At 44.8% G+C, this 15,328-nt stretch overlaps 1 protein-coding gene across 1 annotated transcript in view; it reads left to right on the forward strand.

Moving 5' to 3' along the window:
- LOC137562515 (vitelline membrane outer layer protein 1-like) overlaps window positions 1-14,808 on the forward strand; it is a 34,294-nt gene extending 19,486 nt beyond the window's left edge. The window contains exons 2-3 of the mRNA XM_068273917.1: window positions 11,814-11,941; window positions 14,354-14,808. Coding sequence (XP_068130018.1) covers window positions 11,814-11,941; window positions 14,354-14,666 — 441 coding nt within the window. The 3' untranslated portion in view covers window positions 14,667-14,808. The remainder of the gene's footprint in view (window positions 1-11,813; window positions 11,942-14,353) is intronic.
- The last annotated feature ends 520 nt before the right edge of the window (window positions 14,809-15,328 follow it).

A 15,328-nucleotide genomic window follows, 5' to 3' on the forward strand; every position in this document is an offset into this window, starting at 1 on the left:
ACATACAGCATCTCTGCCTGCACGCCGTGTGACTGGCTGCCTGGCCTGCCCCAAGAAGACTAAGTCGCTCCCAGTCCCTCCACACAGCATGTCTGCCTGCAGGCCGCTTGACTACCTTCTCCGCCACCACCAACAGGGTCCGGGACTCCAGGCGGATTGCTGAATTTTTTAGGCCGCTGCTAGCAGCGGCCGCTGTAATAATTTTTCGGGTGCGTGTACATGACTGCCTAATTTTTCTGGCTGCACTGCGGGCAGCTGCAACAACAAAAGAAAAGGCATGTACATGCGCCCATTCCCCTTCGTGATCATTACCTTGCCGTGGTGAAGGGGCTTGCGTATCACAATGGAGCAATGACCGGCGCCTAGATGAGTGTCTCGGGGGGCACACCCACGATAATAAGGTCGTTGCCTCATTGTGGTCAGACCAAATTTGATCAGCTGGACAGTCACTGTTCTGTCATTCAGCTACATCAGCCAGGTGACCATATGGGCTTTAAAGCCACCAAAACCTGCACTCTCGCCATGGTGCGCGCACCAGTCCAGCACGGCCGTCACTACACAAACAGCTGTTTGCGGTGCGTTACACGATGAGTTTGGTGTGTCAGTGTGAAGCAGTACCTTAATTACACTACCTGATTGATGTATACACATGCAAGATGTTTGAAAGCAAGCACTTTAGGCCTGTCATTTAACATTCAATGTGATTTCTGCCCTTAAAACGCTGCTTTGCGTCAAATCCAGATTTTTCCCGGGGACTTTTGGCATCTATCCCACTCCGCCATCCCCCCCTCCAGGTGTTAGACCCCTTGAAACATCTTTTCCATCACTTTTGTGGCCAGCATAATTATTTTTTTTTTTCAAAGTTCGCATCCCCATTGAAGTCTATTGCGGTTTGCGAACTTTAACGCGAACCGAACCTTTCGCGAAAGTTCGCGAACCCGGTTCGCGAACCTAAAATCGGAGGTTCGGCCCAACTCTATTCAATACGCATAGGAAGTGGTGTAGAACATCCGGATTTTTAGCCAGTGTGTTGTGCGCTCTCCGGTTCTCATTGGTTTGTATTGGCCGGATGGTGCAGTCCGGCTCCGCTCCGGATACGGCTGCCGGAGGAGCCGGACCAAAAAATAGCGCATGTTGGGTCTTATGCCGGAGTCCAGATCCGGTCCGGATCCGGTCCGGACGAAACGGACGCATGTGAACGGACGCATAGGCTTTCATTGCTATGCCGTGCGTCCGTTCCGTCCGTTCTGCATGCGGTCCGGCTCCGGCACGGCGATTCCGGACGGCGACCGCTAATGTGAACCGGGCCTTAAAGGGAACCAGAGATGAAGCACCCTCATGTATTTTACCATATATATCAGTGGGAACATTAGAGAAAACACCTACCCTGCTATCTGTTTCATTCTTCACTGCTCAGCCTGCTTGTTAGTAGCCCTGATAAAATCCCTCACTGAGCATTCAGTCTGGCTTTGCTCAGGAATATTTATAGCTCAGTCTGTGTTCTCTGGTGTTTTTTCAAGCCCAAGCCTGCCCCCTGCTGGCTCTGCTCAGGAATTATTATAGCTGAGTCATTATAGCAAAGTCAGACTGAACGCTCAGTGGGGTATTTTATCAGGTCTGATAAGAAGCAGGCTGTGCAGTGCAGAATGAAACAGAAAGCACGATTGGTGTTTTCTCTAATGTTCCCACTGATATATATGGTAAAATACATTAGGGTGCTTTGTCTCTGGTTCACTTTAAGGAGCATGTAACGATTGGTGTCAGCGAGAACAGACTTCTCTGATTATTGGTGATCTGCAGTATCACCAATAATACAGATGCTATACCTGATTATGTGTGATCTGCAGAATCACCAATAATACTAGTATAGCCAAACACAGGACAACCAATGTAAGTGTAGGTGTTTGGTGCAACAGTAAAGATAGAGATACCCGCTTTCCCAGAGGAGCTGGAAGAGAGGAATATCTCTATATAACACAGGAGTACAAACTCCAGCAAGCTGGAGCTGCAGACAATGGAAAGATAGTTCACCCGAGGAGCGGATAGTATACTTCAAGCAAGTTTACTGATCACCCGAGGAGCGGGTGATTCAGACTGTAGTGTAGTCACTATCACCTGAGGAGCAGGTAGATAGAATAGTACTGTAGTGACTATTCACCTGAGGAGCAGGTGATGAAGACTGTACTGCAGCTACTGACCACCTGAGGAGAAGGTGATTCAGACTGTACTGCAGCTACTGACCACCTGGGAAGCAGGTGATTCAGACTGTACTGCAGCTACTGACCACCTGAGGAGCAAGTGATTCAGACTGTACTGCAGCTTCTGACCACCTGAGGAGCAAGTGATTCAGATAGTACTGCAGCTAGTAATCACCTGTGGAGCAGGCGATACTAAACAGAGAATCCAAAGTATAAAAGATTAGAAGATAGAACAGGCACTGCAGTAATGTTAGCGATAGCTGCTCACAACAATGTGACAGACGTGCAGAGGTAGCAGGCTGGGTTATAGCGTATCACTTTAAGCGTGCTCAAGCCAGAAAACATTCAAGAAGCAGTCACAGTTTGGAGAGAAAACAGGCTGGCACATGCAAATCCAAAGTAATAAAACAGCTTTATTCACTTCGGCTGATACAGAAAAAGATGCATATGTCTATAAAAGACTTTTAATCCTACCCTGCTGCTGATGGCTGTGAGGTTAAGTGGGGGGCGGTGGGGTCGCCTAACGACCGTTTCGCTCCGTGAGCATCTTCAGAGTCTACTGCGCACACTCGCATTCCGAACACCGGCAAATTTAAATGGACTGCTTGTCCCATTACGCGTAGTGCGCCAGACCTCGCCGCCCACCCCGTTTCCAGCGGAAGCCGCGTCACATGACGTCGGCAACCAGGAAAGGGATGCGTTCCACGGTGGTTCCGGCTCCATGCACTCCAATTAAGGTTAATGCACGGAGATCGGACATCCACTAGGTGGTGCTAAAGTATAAAATCAGCTGCTACTTCACACAAAACTGCTTGGCACTGTCAAGTGCCATTCAGCAAGTCTGTGTGGTGGATGGCTCTGGTAGAAAGAGACATTTTAAATTTAAAAACAATATAAAAGATTGATAATAGAGGGTATATAGTCAATCTTCATATGATCCGGTAGAACCCAAAATAGAGGAAAATATGGCTATACCAATTCATATTTCTTAATAACTGATACGTTTAATTAAAGAGAATGTCATCTCTAGATTGATTTATACCAGACCATATTGTGTTAAAACTGAATAAACAATCCAAGGCCACATAATGGGAACAATTCATTATATTCATACTAGGTGGATCATATCATTAAGAATAGACTTATTACACCCAATTCCCATTATTTGTAGATTGAACAGTTAAACTCAGTAACACATTTATGTTTAAAATCAATGATAATCAGTTCTAGACATCTACTAATATTATTCAACAGCTCTAAATACTATCAAGGGTCTAGAAAACAAGCCATATCGATATAGTCATTTAGACCTAAAGCTCCCATAGCATTTGTATCAATTATCCAACGTAATTCTCTGCGTAGTAGCAGATGTTCCCTATCCCTTCCTCTATGGGGTACTACCACATCCACATGTTCTAGTCCTGCAAATTTCAGGACTAATGGGTTGCCCTGATGCTGTGAGTTGACATGTTCAATTAAACGTGGGCACCCTTGTCCCGATGAAATGGATCTGATGTGGTCTTGTATTCTTTTCTTAAGTTTTCTAGTTGTCATTCCTATATAGAATCGGAGACATGGACACCAGATGGCATAAACTACATATCTTGTTTGACAAGTGATCATGGTTTTAGGTCTATTTTCTATGGGGCCTATCTTCAAACTTTTCCCCTGCTCCATCTGTGGACAGACCGAGCAGCGGCCACACTTCTAGTTGCCTTTTGGTCGACATTGGTCCAGCCAGTTCTCATTTTTTGGAGATCTATATTCACTCCTTGTGATCTTGTCCCCTATCGTACAGGCTCTTTAAAATTAACCAGAGGTGGATTTTTATATATTTCCCCCAGGATTGGGTCCCTTTTGATTATTCTCCAGTTTCTCATTCATTTTTTAAGGCTTAAACAGAATAATACCAATTATTGTGATTGTATGGATCAGGCTCGTGAATTAAAAATTAACTTACAGAGAAGAGGCTATAGTGAAAACAGCTCAAAATAGCTTTAGAAAAAGCAATACAAGCAGATAGAAAGACTCTGATACAGAGGAGAAACAAGAAAGGGAAAACCAAAGAAACAATCGGAGAGAGAATTACCTTCTCCTTTGACTACACCCCCATGCACAATGAGATCAAGAAGAGTATAATGAAAAACTGGAGAATAATCAAAAGGGACCCAATCCTGGGGGAAATATATAAAAATCCACCTCTGGTTAATTTTAAAGAGCCTGTACGATAGGGGACAAGATCACAAGGAGTGAATATAGATCTCCAAAAAATGAGAACTGGCTGGACCAATGTCGACCAAAAGGCAACTAGAAGTGTGGCCGCTGCTCGGTCTGTCCACAGATGGAGCAGGGGAAAAGTTTGAAGATAGGCCCCATAGAAAATAGACCTAAAACCATGATCACTTGTCAAACAAGATATGTAGTTTATGCCATCTGGTGTCCATGTCACCGATTCTTTATAGGAATGACAACTAGAAAACTTAAGAAAAGAATACAAGACCACATCAGATCCATTTCATCGGGACAAGGGTGCCCACGTTTAATTGAACATGTCAACTCACAGCATCAGGGCAACCCATTAGTCCTGAAATTTGCAGGACTAGAACATGTGGATGTGGTAGTACCCCATAGAGGAAGGGATAGGGAACATCTGCTACTACGCAGAGAATTACGTTGGATAATTGATACAAATGCTATGGGAGCTTTAGGTCTAAATGACTATATCGATATGGCTTGTTTTCTAGACCCTTGATAGTATTTAGAGCTGTTGAATAATATTAGTAGATGTCTAGAACTGATTATCATTGATTTTAAACATAAATGTGTTACTGAGTTTAACTGTTCAATCTACAAATAATGGGAATTGGGTGTAATAAGTTTATTCTTAATGATATGATCCACCTAGTATGAATATAATGAATTGTTCCCATTATGTGGCCTTGGATTGTTTATTCAGTTTTAACACAATATGGTCTGGTATAAATCAATCTAGAGATGACATTCTCTTTAATTAAATGTATCAATTATTAATCATGAAATATGAATTGGTATAGCCATATTTTCCTCTATTTTGGGTTCTACCGGATCATATGAAGATTGACTATATAACCTCTATTATCAATCTTTTATATTGTTTTTAAATTTAAAATGTCTCTTTCTACCAGAGCCATCCACCACACAGACTTGCTGAATGGCACTTGACAGTGCCAAGCAGTTCTGTGTGAAGTAGCAGCTGATTTTATACTTTAGCACCACCTAGTGGATGTCCGGATCTCCGTGCATTAACCTTAATTGGAGTGCATGGAGCCGGAACCACCGTGGAACGCATCCCTTTCCTGGTTGCCAACGTCATGTGACGCGGCTTCCGCCTGAAACGGGGTGGGCGGCGAGGTCTGGCGCACTACGCGTAATGGGACAAGCAGTCCATTTAAATTTGCCGGTGTAATGTCAGCTATTGCAGCCCCGCACGTTGTGCAGCCCCGCATGCGCAGTAGGAGCCTGCGTCCCATTAAATTGTGCAGCCACGGAAAACGTCCTAAATATCTCCGCTTCCGCACCACGTACGCCTCCAAAATTTTCAGATCTAGCTCTGTGCCGAATTGCAGTTCCCGAGACTGATTGCAGCAAACCTATCTCGGGAACTAGCGGGGCTAGGGGGCTGCAATTCGACACAGAGCTAGATCTGGGGGTCCCCTCCCTCCCCTGAAAGTTTCGGGAGTGTACGTGGTGCGGAAGCGGAGATATTTCAGGTAAATAATGTCTTACTTCCCACTGAGCATGCGCAATACTCAGTGAGGAAGGCTGCTTCCGGGCTGCAATATCTGACATTACACCGGTGTTCGGAACGCGAGTGTGCGTAGTAGCCTCTGAAGATGCTCACGGAACGAAACGGTCGTTAGGCGACCCCACCGCCCCCCACTTCACCTCACAGCCATCAGCAGCAGGGTAGGATTAGGAGTCTTTTATAGACATATGCATCATTTTATATGTATCAGCCGGAGTGAATAAAGCTGTTTTATTACTTTGGATTTGCATGTGCCAGCCTGTTTTCTCTCCAAACTGTAAACAGAGAATCCCTCACCAGTGACTAGGCTCACTGGTGAGGACAGGAGAGTCAGACAAGCAGTTTGGCAACGAGCGGACAGTTACGGTACAGAGACAGAAAGCTAAATCAGAGTAGTGTTTCAGGCAGAGTCGGCAACTATATCAGATAGGCAAAGGTACAGAATCAGTGAGCAGAAGAGTAGTCAAGCTAGCAGAAGGTCATAACAAATAATACAATTCAATTAGTACTTTAAGCTATCAAGAGAATCTGGCTAAGTGTGGATCCCCAGCTCCTGCTGGTTCTAGGCACACTTTGGGATCTGACTAGGTCTGAGTGCTAACACGTAGCATTTGCAACAGCAGACGCGGAGCGAGTGACCGACATGTCCTATATATACTACAAGCCCTCCACAGCGCCGCCCTCAGCCAATCCTGAGCATAGCTGGAGTCAGCTGACCGGCCGATCCGCTGACTCCCCTTCTACTTGCATAAAGGTCCTGTCGCCTGGTGCGCGCGTGCGTAGCCCTTAGTCTATGAGCAATTGAAGGACCAGGCAAAGCACCAGCATGTTGCTGCGCGGCGGGCGCCGCCAGCTGAACGCGGAGATAACCGCCATGCCGCTTGCTGTTGCGGCAGTATCTCCGCTATTCATTACAAAAATATTTTCCAAAAACACACCTTGTAGTTTTTGAGAAAATCAGTTTTTAAACAAAAAAAAAGGGGTTTAAAAAATATTTTTCTTTGCATTTTTAAAATTGATTTTCTTTTTGGAAAATTCTTTTTTTTTTACTTGTACCCAATATTCTTCTTAACATATGTACCAACTTTGGTAGCAATAGCACGTATGGGGGCTTGGCTATTAACCGCTAAAATAGGCACAAAATTTAGCGAAATTGCACGAAAATGACGCTAAAAATTACGCGAAATTATGAAATACTACGATTACATACGAAATCAATGAAGATTTTCCCTGAAGTTTTGCATTACGATTGTGATGCGTAAATGCGAATTTCGATGTGAAATTTTTCATATGCGAAATTTCGGCCCACCGCCGCCTACAGCAACAACCTATTCTGTAAGTTCTCAAAAGTTGTAATTGTGAGTTGTGCACATAACTGCAGTCTCACATCATCCTCTAGTTTTTTAACCTTGCGACGACCCTTAACATGTTCTGATTTGACCCTGGTAGGGTTTCAGTCCTTTAGCTACATGAAAGTAAACAGCTGATAAAACATCCATGCCAGGTTTGCTGGATCATCTGTGCACTTTAAACTAGCTCCACAGCCTTCTGCCTTAGTCCTGGATAGACACAGCAAGTGGATACCAGATGTTGTAGCAAAGTTACCAGATGTGTTTATGCAAATCAAGAAAGATGACTTTTTTTAGGAGATGAGGTCAAATTACCGAATGAATCAGACATCATCCAGGTAAAAGTGACACTGGAGCTAAAAAAAAAAAATCGACATACCCACAGGGCTGTAGAGTCAGTACAAAAATCATCCGACTCCGACTTCCAACCTCTGTTTATTAAAGGGACCCTGAGCAGTACTTTAAAAATTTCACTTACCTGGAGCTTCCTCCAGCCCACCGTAGGCCACGAGGTCCCCGGCGTCGTCCTGGCTCTTCTGCAGGTCCCGCTGGCGGCTCCGTTACTGGCGACACCCGGGCCTTGGGTTGACACTTTTTGGATTTGGATGCTTGACCGAAACACGTCATCAAGGCGGCCGGAATGACAGTATTGGGCATGCGTGGTTCAGAGTTAGAAAACCGCACATGCGCAGTACTGTCACGCCAGCCGCCGTGATGACGCGTAGCGGGCGGTGTGATGATGCATAGCGGCCCTCAAGCATCCAAATCCAGTAAGTGTCAGCCCGACACCCGGCTCGGGTGTCGCCGGTAACAGAGCCACCATTGGGACCCGCAGAAGAGCCAGGAGGACGCCGGGGGACCTTGCGGCCTACGGTGAGCTGGGTGAAGCCCCAGATAAGTGAAGTTTTTTATTTAAAGTACTGCTTGGGGTCCCTTTAAACCTCCGAATCTAGGTACCCAAAATGGCTCATACTCCCCGACTCCTTAGTCTAATACTTACCAGGGCTGTGGAGTTGGTACAAAATCATACGACTCCTCAGTTTATTAAACCACCAACTCCGACTCTAGGTACCCAAAATTGCTTTGACTCCGATTCCTCGACTCTGACTTTACAGGCTCTGGATACCATAGAGCAGGGGTAGGGAACCTTGGCTCTCCAGCTGTTAAGCAACTACAAGTCCCACAATGCATTGCAGGAGTCCGGCAGCCACAGTCATGATTAATAAAGGCAAATGCATGGTGGCATTTGTAGTTTTATCGCAGCTGGAGAGCCAAGGTTCCCTACCGCTGCCATAGAGCCACCCTGTTCCCTTCTCAGTGTCATCATTCCCCCACTCCCCCCCCAAGTCCAATAATTTGAGCAGCAGGTGAAATATGTCTTCAGTACTCCTTCTGAAGCCTTCTGAGGAGTCCCAAAGGTGCAAATTGTGACTGAGGACGGGAGGGGGAGGGGGACAAGGCCACTGAAAGATCTATGGGATTTCCCTCTAAAATAAGTGAGTATGTACCTTTTTTTTAAAGCATGCTTGAAGTTTGCTTTAAGAATTAGGGGTGAGAAAATTTCGGCATTTCATTTCTGGCATCATTTTCACATGTAGCACTGTTGCAAATACACAAAACCCAACATGCATGAGAATTCACTTTTCTTTTTACCACTGGTGATAATATGCACAAAAGTCTATGGGCATGCTAAAACAAATCTCTCCAACTCCCCTGAAGTCAACAGACATTAGAGAACACATTTTAAAGAAATACTAGCTGATGACCCGGCGTTGGCTGGTGTTGGCTCCATCCACTTTTCCTAACCCTAACACACAAACACTTAATGACCAAGATTGTGAGCTTTGGGGTCTTTGGCATCAATAATTTGTATATTCCCTGTATATCCCCTCTCCAGCATTTGAACCCCAGTCAACCAATGGCCAACTGTAGCAGGTTTGAGACATCTGCTATTAACAGTGTAAAAATGGCAGCAATTCAGATATTCCCCTTTAAAATCAACAAATGCATTTTGATTGGCTATTATAGGCTCCACCCACTTCCCTGAATATTAATCAGTCACCCAGTGATCATCTGGGCAAAGTTTGAGAACCCTACCATTAAAAGTGAAGAAGTGCTGCAGTTTACATTTTCCCAGGGAAATTTGTTTTTGACTCCACCCACTTTTTGTAATCTTGACACACAATGAAGTTTTGAGCTTTCGGGTTCCTGGCATCAAAATGGTATGCATGGAAACATTTTATCCAGCAAAAAAATCTGATTACCTGTTTGTGGCTCCGCCCCTTTAGTGAATTTGAACCCCAGTCACTTAATGACCGACTGTAGCAGGTTTGAAGCCTCTGCCATTAACAGTGTAAGAATGGCAGCTTTTTCAATATTCCTCTTGAAACTCAATAGGTGAGTTTTGATTGGCTGTTGTAGGCTCCACCCACTTTCATAAGTATTAATCCCAGTTATTCAGTGACCAACTGTGTCAAGTTTGAGAACCCTGCCAATAACAGAATGCCTGAAATCAATCTAACAAATCTGATTGGCTGTTTATGGTTCCACCCCCTTTAGTGAATTTGGACCCCAGTCACCCAATGACTGTTTTAGGTTGGAGGCCTCTGCCACTAACAGTGTAAGAATAGTAGCAATGTAAATATTCCCCTTGAAAATCAATAGATGAATTTTGATTTGCTGTTGTAGGCTCCACCCACCTTTCTGAATATCAATCTTAGTCACCCAGTGACCAACTGTGTCAAGTTTGAGAACCCTGCCATAAACAGTGTAAGAATGGCTGCAGTTTATATTTTCCCATGTAAAAAGTTTGTTGTTTTTGGCTCTGCCCACTATTTGTAACCTTGACATACAGTCACTCAATGACCAAGTTTATAAGCTCTGGGGTTTTTGGCATCAATAAGTTGCAATTTCTCACTGAAATTAAACAAATCTGATTGGCAGTTTGTAGCCTGCCCCCTTTTCAGAATGTAAACCCCAGTCTCCCAGTGACTGACTGTACCAGAATTGAGGCCTCTGCCATTAAGAGTGTATGAAGGGCAGAAATGTAAATATTTCCCTTGATATCAATCAATCCCAGTCACCCAGTGACCAACTGTGCCAAGTTTGAAAACCCTGCGATTAACAGTGTAAGAGTGGCTGCAGTTTATAATGTTCCATGCAAAAAATGTAATTGTTGGCTCCGCCCACTTTTTCTAACCTTGACATTCAGTCAATCAATTACCGAGTTTGTGAGCTTTGGGGTCCTTGGTATCAAATTGTATATTCCCATTGAAATTAAACAAATCTGATTAGCTGTTTGTGGTTCCGCCCCCTTTCTGTATTTGAACCCCCAGTTACCCACTGACCAACTGTAGCAGGTTTGAGGCATCCGCTATTAACAGTGCAAGAATGGCAGCATATATTCCCCTTGAAAATCGCATATACAAAACACATGTGTTTTATATGCGTTTTTTATGCTTTATTCTATTGCTTTTTATGCAAAACCCTTGAAAGACAACAGGAAGCGGAAATACATCAGAATTAAAAAAAAAAATTCATATAAAAATGCATGGAAAACGCATTATACAGCGTAACCATTAACTTTCATTATGTGCGTTTTTGATGCGTTTTTGAAAATGATGCAACAAAAACTAGCGTTTTTTTATATGCGTTTTTTTATGCGGCCCATTGACTACCATTGTAGGCAAAATCACTGCGTTTTCTGCAATGCTGGTGTTTCTGCTAAGTGTGTTCCCAACTTCCCAGCCTAAATTGGAGGCTTTGTTTGACTCATACAGCTATTAATTTAAAGGGAACCTGAAGCAAGAGGTATCTGGAGGCCGGGGGAAAGCTTTGCGCACACAGTGCGCCAAATAGCGTCGAGTATGGCGTGGCTGTAGCAGTGATGCTGTAGTCCGCGCCCTGCGCATGGGTAATTCAGGGATCCAGCCATTGCTCGACCGTAAATTACTTTTTCATCAGATTTGCTATGACTCGGAAGGGGAACAGTAAGTAACGCCACCCCAAATTTGTGCGGCTGCAGGGAGAGCCGTCATTCCTCTCACCCTGCGCCAAAATAATAGGGGGCGTAAACCAATGTACGCCAAGGAGGCTGCCATATTGATTTCCTTTTAAACAATGCAGATTGCCTGGCTGTCCTGCTGATCCTCTGCCTTTAGTATTTTTAGCCGTAAACGTTGAACAACCATGCAGATCAGGTGCTCTGACTGAAGCCTGAATGGAGTAGCTGCATGGATGTTTCTGGTGTGATTCAGACACTACCGCAGCCAGATAGACCAGCAGGACTGCCAGGCAACTGGTATTGTATAAAAGGAAATAAATATGGCAGCCTCCATCTATCTCTCAATTCAGGTGTCCTTTGAAAAAAAAAAAAAAATATCCAGTTGAGCTTGCAGAGTAACAGTTTTCTGTTCTATGGTTCAGGGAGACCTTCAAAAAAATCAGCCCTGGTGTCTCTGACTTGTGGTATTTGCTTTGCAGGTGGAGGAGAGACAGAGAGTGGAGGATGACACAGCGCTGAACGGAATCCGCCTTCACTGCGTGAACCGCACAGACCCCGACATGGTGGAGAGCAAAACCATCTATACCATCCAGTCTTCAGAAGCACCGTGAGTAAAGGCCACCTGATGATCCGGTGGTTTGGCTGGCTGGATAGTGTACTGGTTAAGGGCTCTGCCTCTGACACAGGAGACTTGGGTTCAGATCTCAGCTTTTCCAATTCAGTAAGGAGTCCCGGGCTAGACCCCCGCCAACTGAGTGCGCTCTAGTGGCTGCCTCATGTGTTTGTTTTTAATTAGATGCCATCATAGAGACATAGAGACTCTGGGAGGTTGATTGTGTGTTCACTTATATCATTGTCCAACCAAGTGCTTGATTTGGTTGATGTCAGTTCGTTAGAGTAGAGGCAATCTTCGCTCGGGGGTGGGGGGTGCGGGGGGGGGGGGGGGGGTAAGGTTAGGCATGAGGGAGGGGTGTTTTTCAGTTAGGGGTGTGTGTGTGTGTGTGTGGGGGGGGTGTTTATATTAGGTGGGGAGTGTTAGGCTTCGGTGGGGGCATCTTTACGGTTAGGCGTACAGGGTCTAGGGTTAGGTCTGGGGGTTGTTTTTAAGTTTTTTGTACACATGCAATATTTGTCAGTCAATAGTAACCAATTCAACCAAGGATCGTTTGCGCAATTAATCTGTGTACAGAGACTGCCTAATGTTACTTTAGAATCCAGACCTACGATGTCTGACACAATATTATTTCCCCCCTCCCCCCCCCACCCCCCCCGGCCACAGAACACTGCTCCTTTGTGCGCTGCTGATTGTTGTCCCCCATCATTGCTACAGAACACATCTCTAGCCTGAAGGATTGGCATGTGTCTGCACACCATCAGCCCCCGATTGTTTTCCATTCCCCAATGGACAACAATAACTGCATGTGTGTACTTATGGAGAAATGAACATGTTTTGCTTCTGAAAAACCGAGGTTTTACTTTGCAAAATAGCTGTCAGGCCTCGTACCCTAACTGCTTTTAATCACTGTGTCTACCCAAACAGATGAAAAGGCTTTTACAGCAGCAGTGCCTCGCTGTCTCTCATTTCTTCATGATTGCTGCTGCATGAGAGCACGTTGCAGGTGGTCCCCAGGAGTTTATCCAAAGAGGGATATTTGACTGACAAAAAAAGGAAATGACTAAGTAAATAAATAAATAAATAAACTGATTAATGCTTAAAGGAGCCCTATAGTGAAAATTATGCTGTTCCATTGTCCCCACCATCAGTTATGTAATATGGAGAGCATACATTTCTTCATAGAGCTTGGGTTAAAAAAAATAGCTCCTAACACCAATTCTACTCTCCTACACAGCTGATCTGCATCACTACAGCAGCTCTTCCTGATAAGAATATGATGGGCAGGGCTGTTTCCCTGCTCTGTGCTAACTGCTAGCAGACTTCTGTCTCTGCCACAGCTGATTTATACCATAGCTCACACACTCCAGATCCCCATGCTATTGCTTTTCACATGTAGCAATAATGCAAATAGCTAAGTAAGTAAATACTTAGCAGCCTGTTTATTTATGTACTTTTTGGCTACATGTGAAAAGCAATAGCATGGAGATCTGGAGTGTGTGAGCCACATAATAAATTAGCTGAGGCAGAGTCACTTAGGCTGCATTTCCACTTGTGCGGTGCGAATCGCCGCAGTAAAAATTCGCATGCGGATGCGAAATTCGAATGTGGGTCCATGCGAATTTTCATGCGAATTCGCACGCGAATTTGCATGGATGACGATGTATGCGAATGTAACCATGGCAGTGCTGGTGCGCTTTTCCATTGTTTCTGAGGCGAATGCGCATAAAAATTCACATGAAAATTCGCATACCCAAACCTCATGCGAATTTCCTATTAAATACATTGTATGTGATTCGCATAGCGGTATGCGGTATGTGAATTCTGATGGCTCTGCCAATGCGAATATTTTCTGCACAGAAAAACGCAAAGGAATTCTGACAAGTGGAAACAGTCCCATTCACTTGTATTGCTATGCGAATTTGCATGCGAAAACCACATGCGAATTCGCGATAGTGGAAATGAGCCCTTACTGCTGAGAGCAGGGAACAGCTAGCCCGTCATGTCAGGACAGCTGATTTAATGACACAGATCAGCTATGTATGAGAGGAGAATTTGTGTTAGGAGATATTTTTTTTTAACACAAGCTCTATGGTGAAATTTTTGATGTCCATATTAAATAACTGATGGTGGGGATAATGGAACAGCAAAATTTTTCACCGTAGTGCCCCTTTAAAATAAAAACTATAAGGTTTTAATTATGAATGTTATTTTCAAAGCAATTCCAAGCTGTTAAACCTTAATGAAATCCACCTTTAGTTCTTGGCATGACCTGCCTCAGGAAGTCCTTGGGTACCATAATGGGAATGTATTTGACACCTTCTTGTGGTGCAAAAACCCACAGACACCATCTTGGGATGTTATGATGTTTTTTTTTATCTGGTAATGGGTCCTCTCTCTCCACAGATGGGGCAAGTGGACTGAGATCATGTGGTGCCCTGAAGGCTATATCTTGAGCTTCAGCATGCAGGTGGAGCCGCACAGGAAGGGCATAGATGACACAGCCGCTAACAACTTCATGTTCCTGTGCTCTGACTACAGCGTCCTCCTGGGGCCGGGCCTGAGCTGGGGGCACTATGGGAGGTGGAGCGGCCTTTGCCTGAATGGAGTCTGCGGGATAAAGACCAAGGTGGAGCAGCCGCAAGGAACCGGGGATGACACGGGCCTCAACGACGTCCAGCTGGCCTGCTGCAATCCGGCCAAGGACAAAATCGGATAACGCTGGGAGGGGGAGGGAGACACTACGCCGTAATTGTATGAATGTGATTGCCTTATCAATTTACATTGCCATAGTCCTCATGAAAGAAATAGAATATGCGTAATTTTTTGTATGTCCAAAATAAAAATAACTCAGTAAACTATTTTTATTATTAATTTTTGATTATTTTCAGATGTAAAAGTACAAAACGAAACTGGAAAGAACGGCGCATGAGCCCCTACAGAAAAACCGGCACTGCCAGAGGTGCCTATTGTGAAAGCCGCAACTAGTGGCAAAAGATAGAAATCTGAGCGCACAGCGTCGTTCACTGCAGGTGCCTCCCGGTGCCAAAATTGACATTCTTTGCCGCACATTGTGGCTTTTATAATAGGTGTGATATGTAGCAAGCAGTGAAAGTTATTTTCGCAGGTGCTGGGGGCATGTGGAAACAGGCGCCATGAGGCGCCAACATTTACCTTGCTTGCCGCATTCACGGCTTTGCGGAAGAGGGGGATTAAGGTTTATGAAGGGTTTTAGATGCACTAAAGGATTGGGGTTAGACACCATGGGGGGGGGGGGTCTTAGGGTTAGGCCTGGAGGAAGGGTCTTAAGGTTAGGCACCCCTAGGGGGATCTTAGGGTCAGGCACCACTGGGTGGGGTGTCTTAGGGTCAGGCACCACCA

Source organism: Hyperolius riggenbachi, chromosome 3 (assembly GCF_040937935.1).
Source record: "Hyperolius riggenbachi isolate aHypRig1 chromosome 3, aHypRig1.pri, whole genome shotgun sequence".
Taxonomy (NCBI): Eukaryota; Metazoa; Chordata; class Amphibia; order Anura; family Hyperoliidae; genus Hyperolius; species Hyperolius riggenbachi.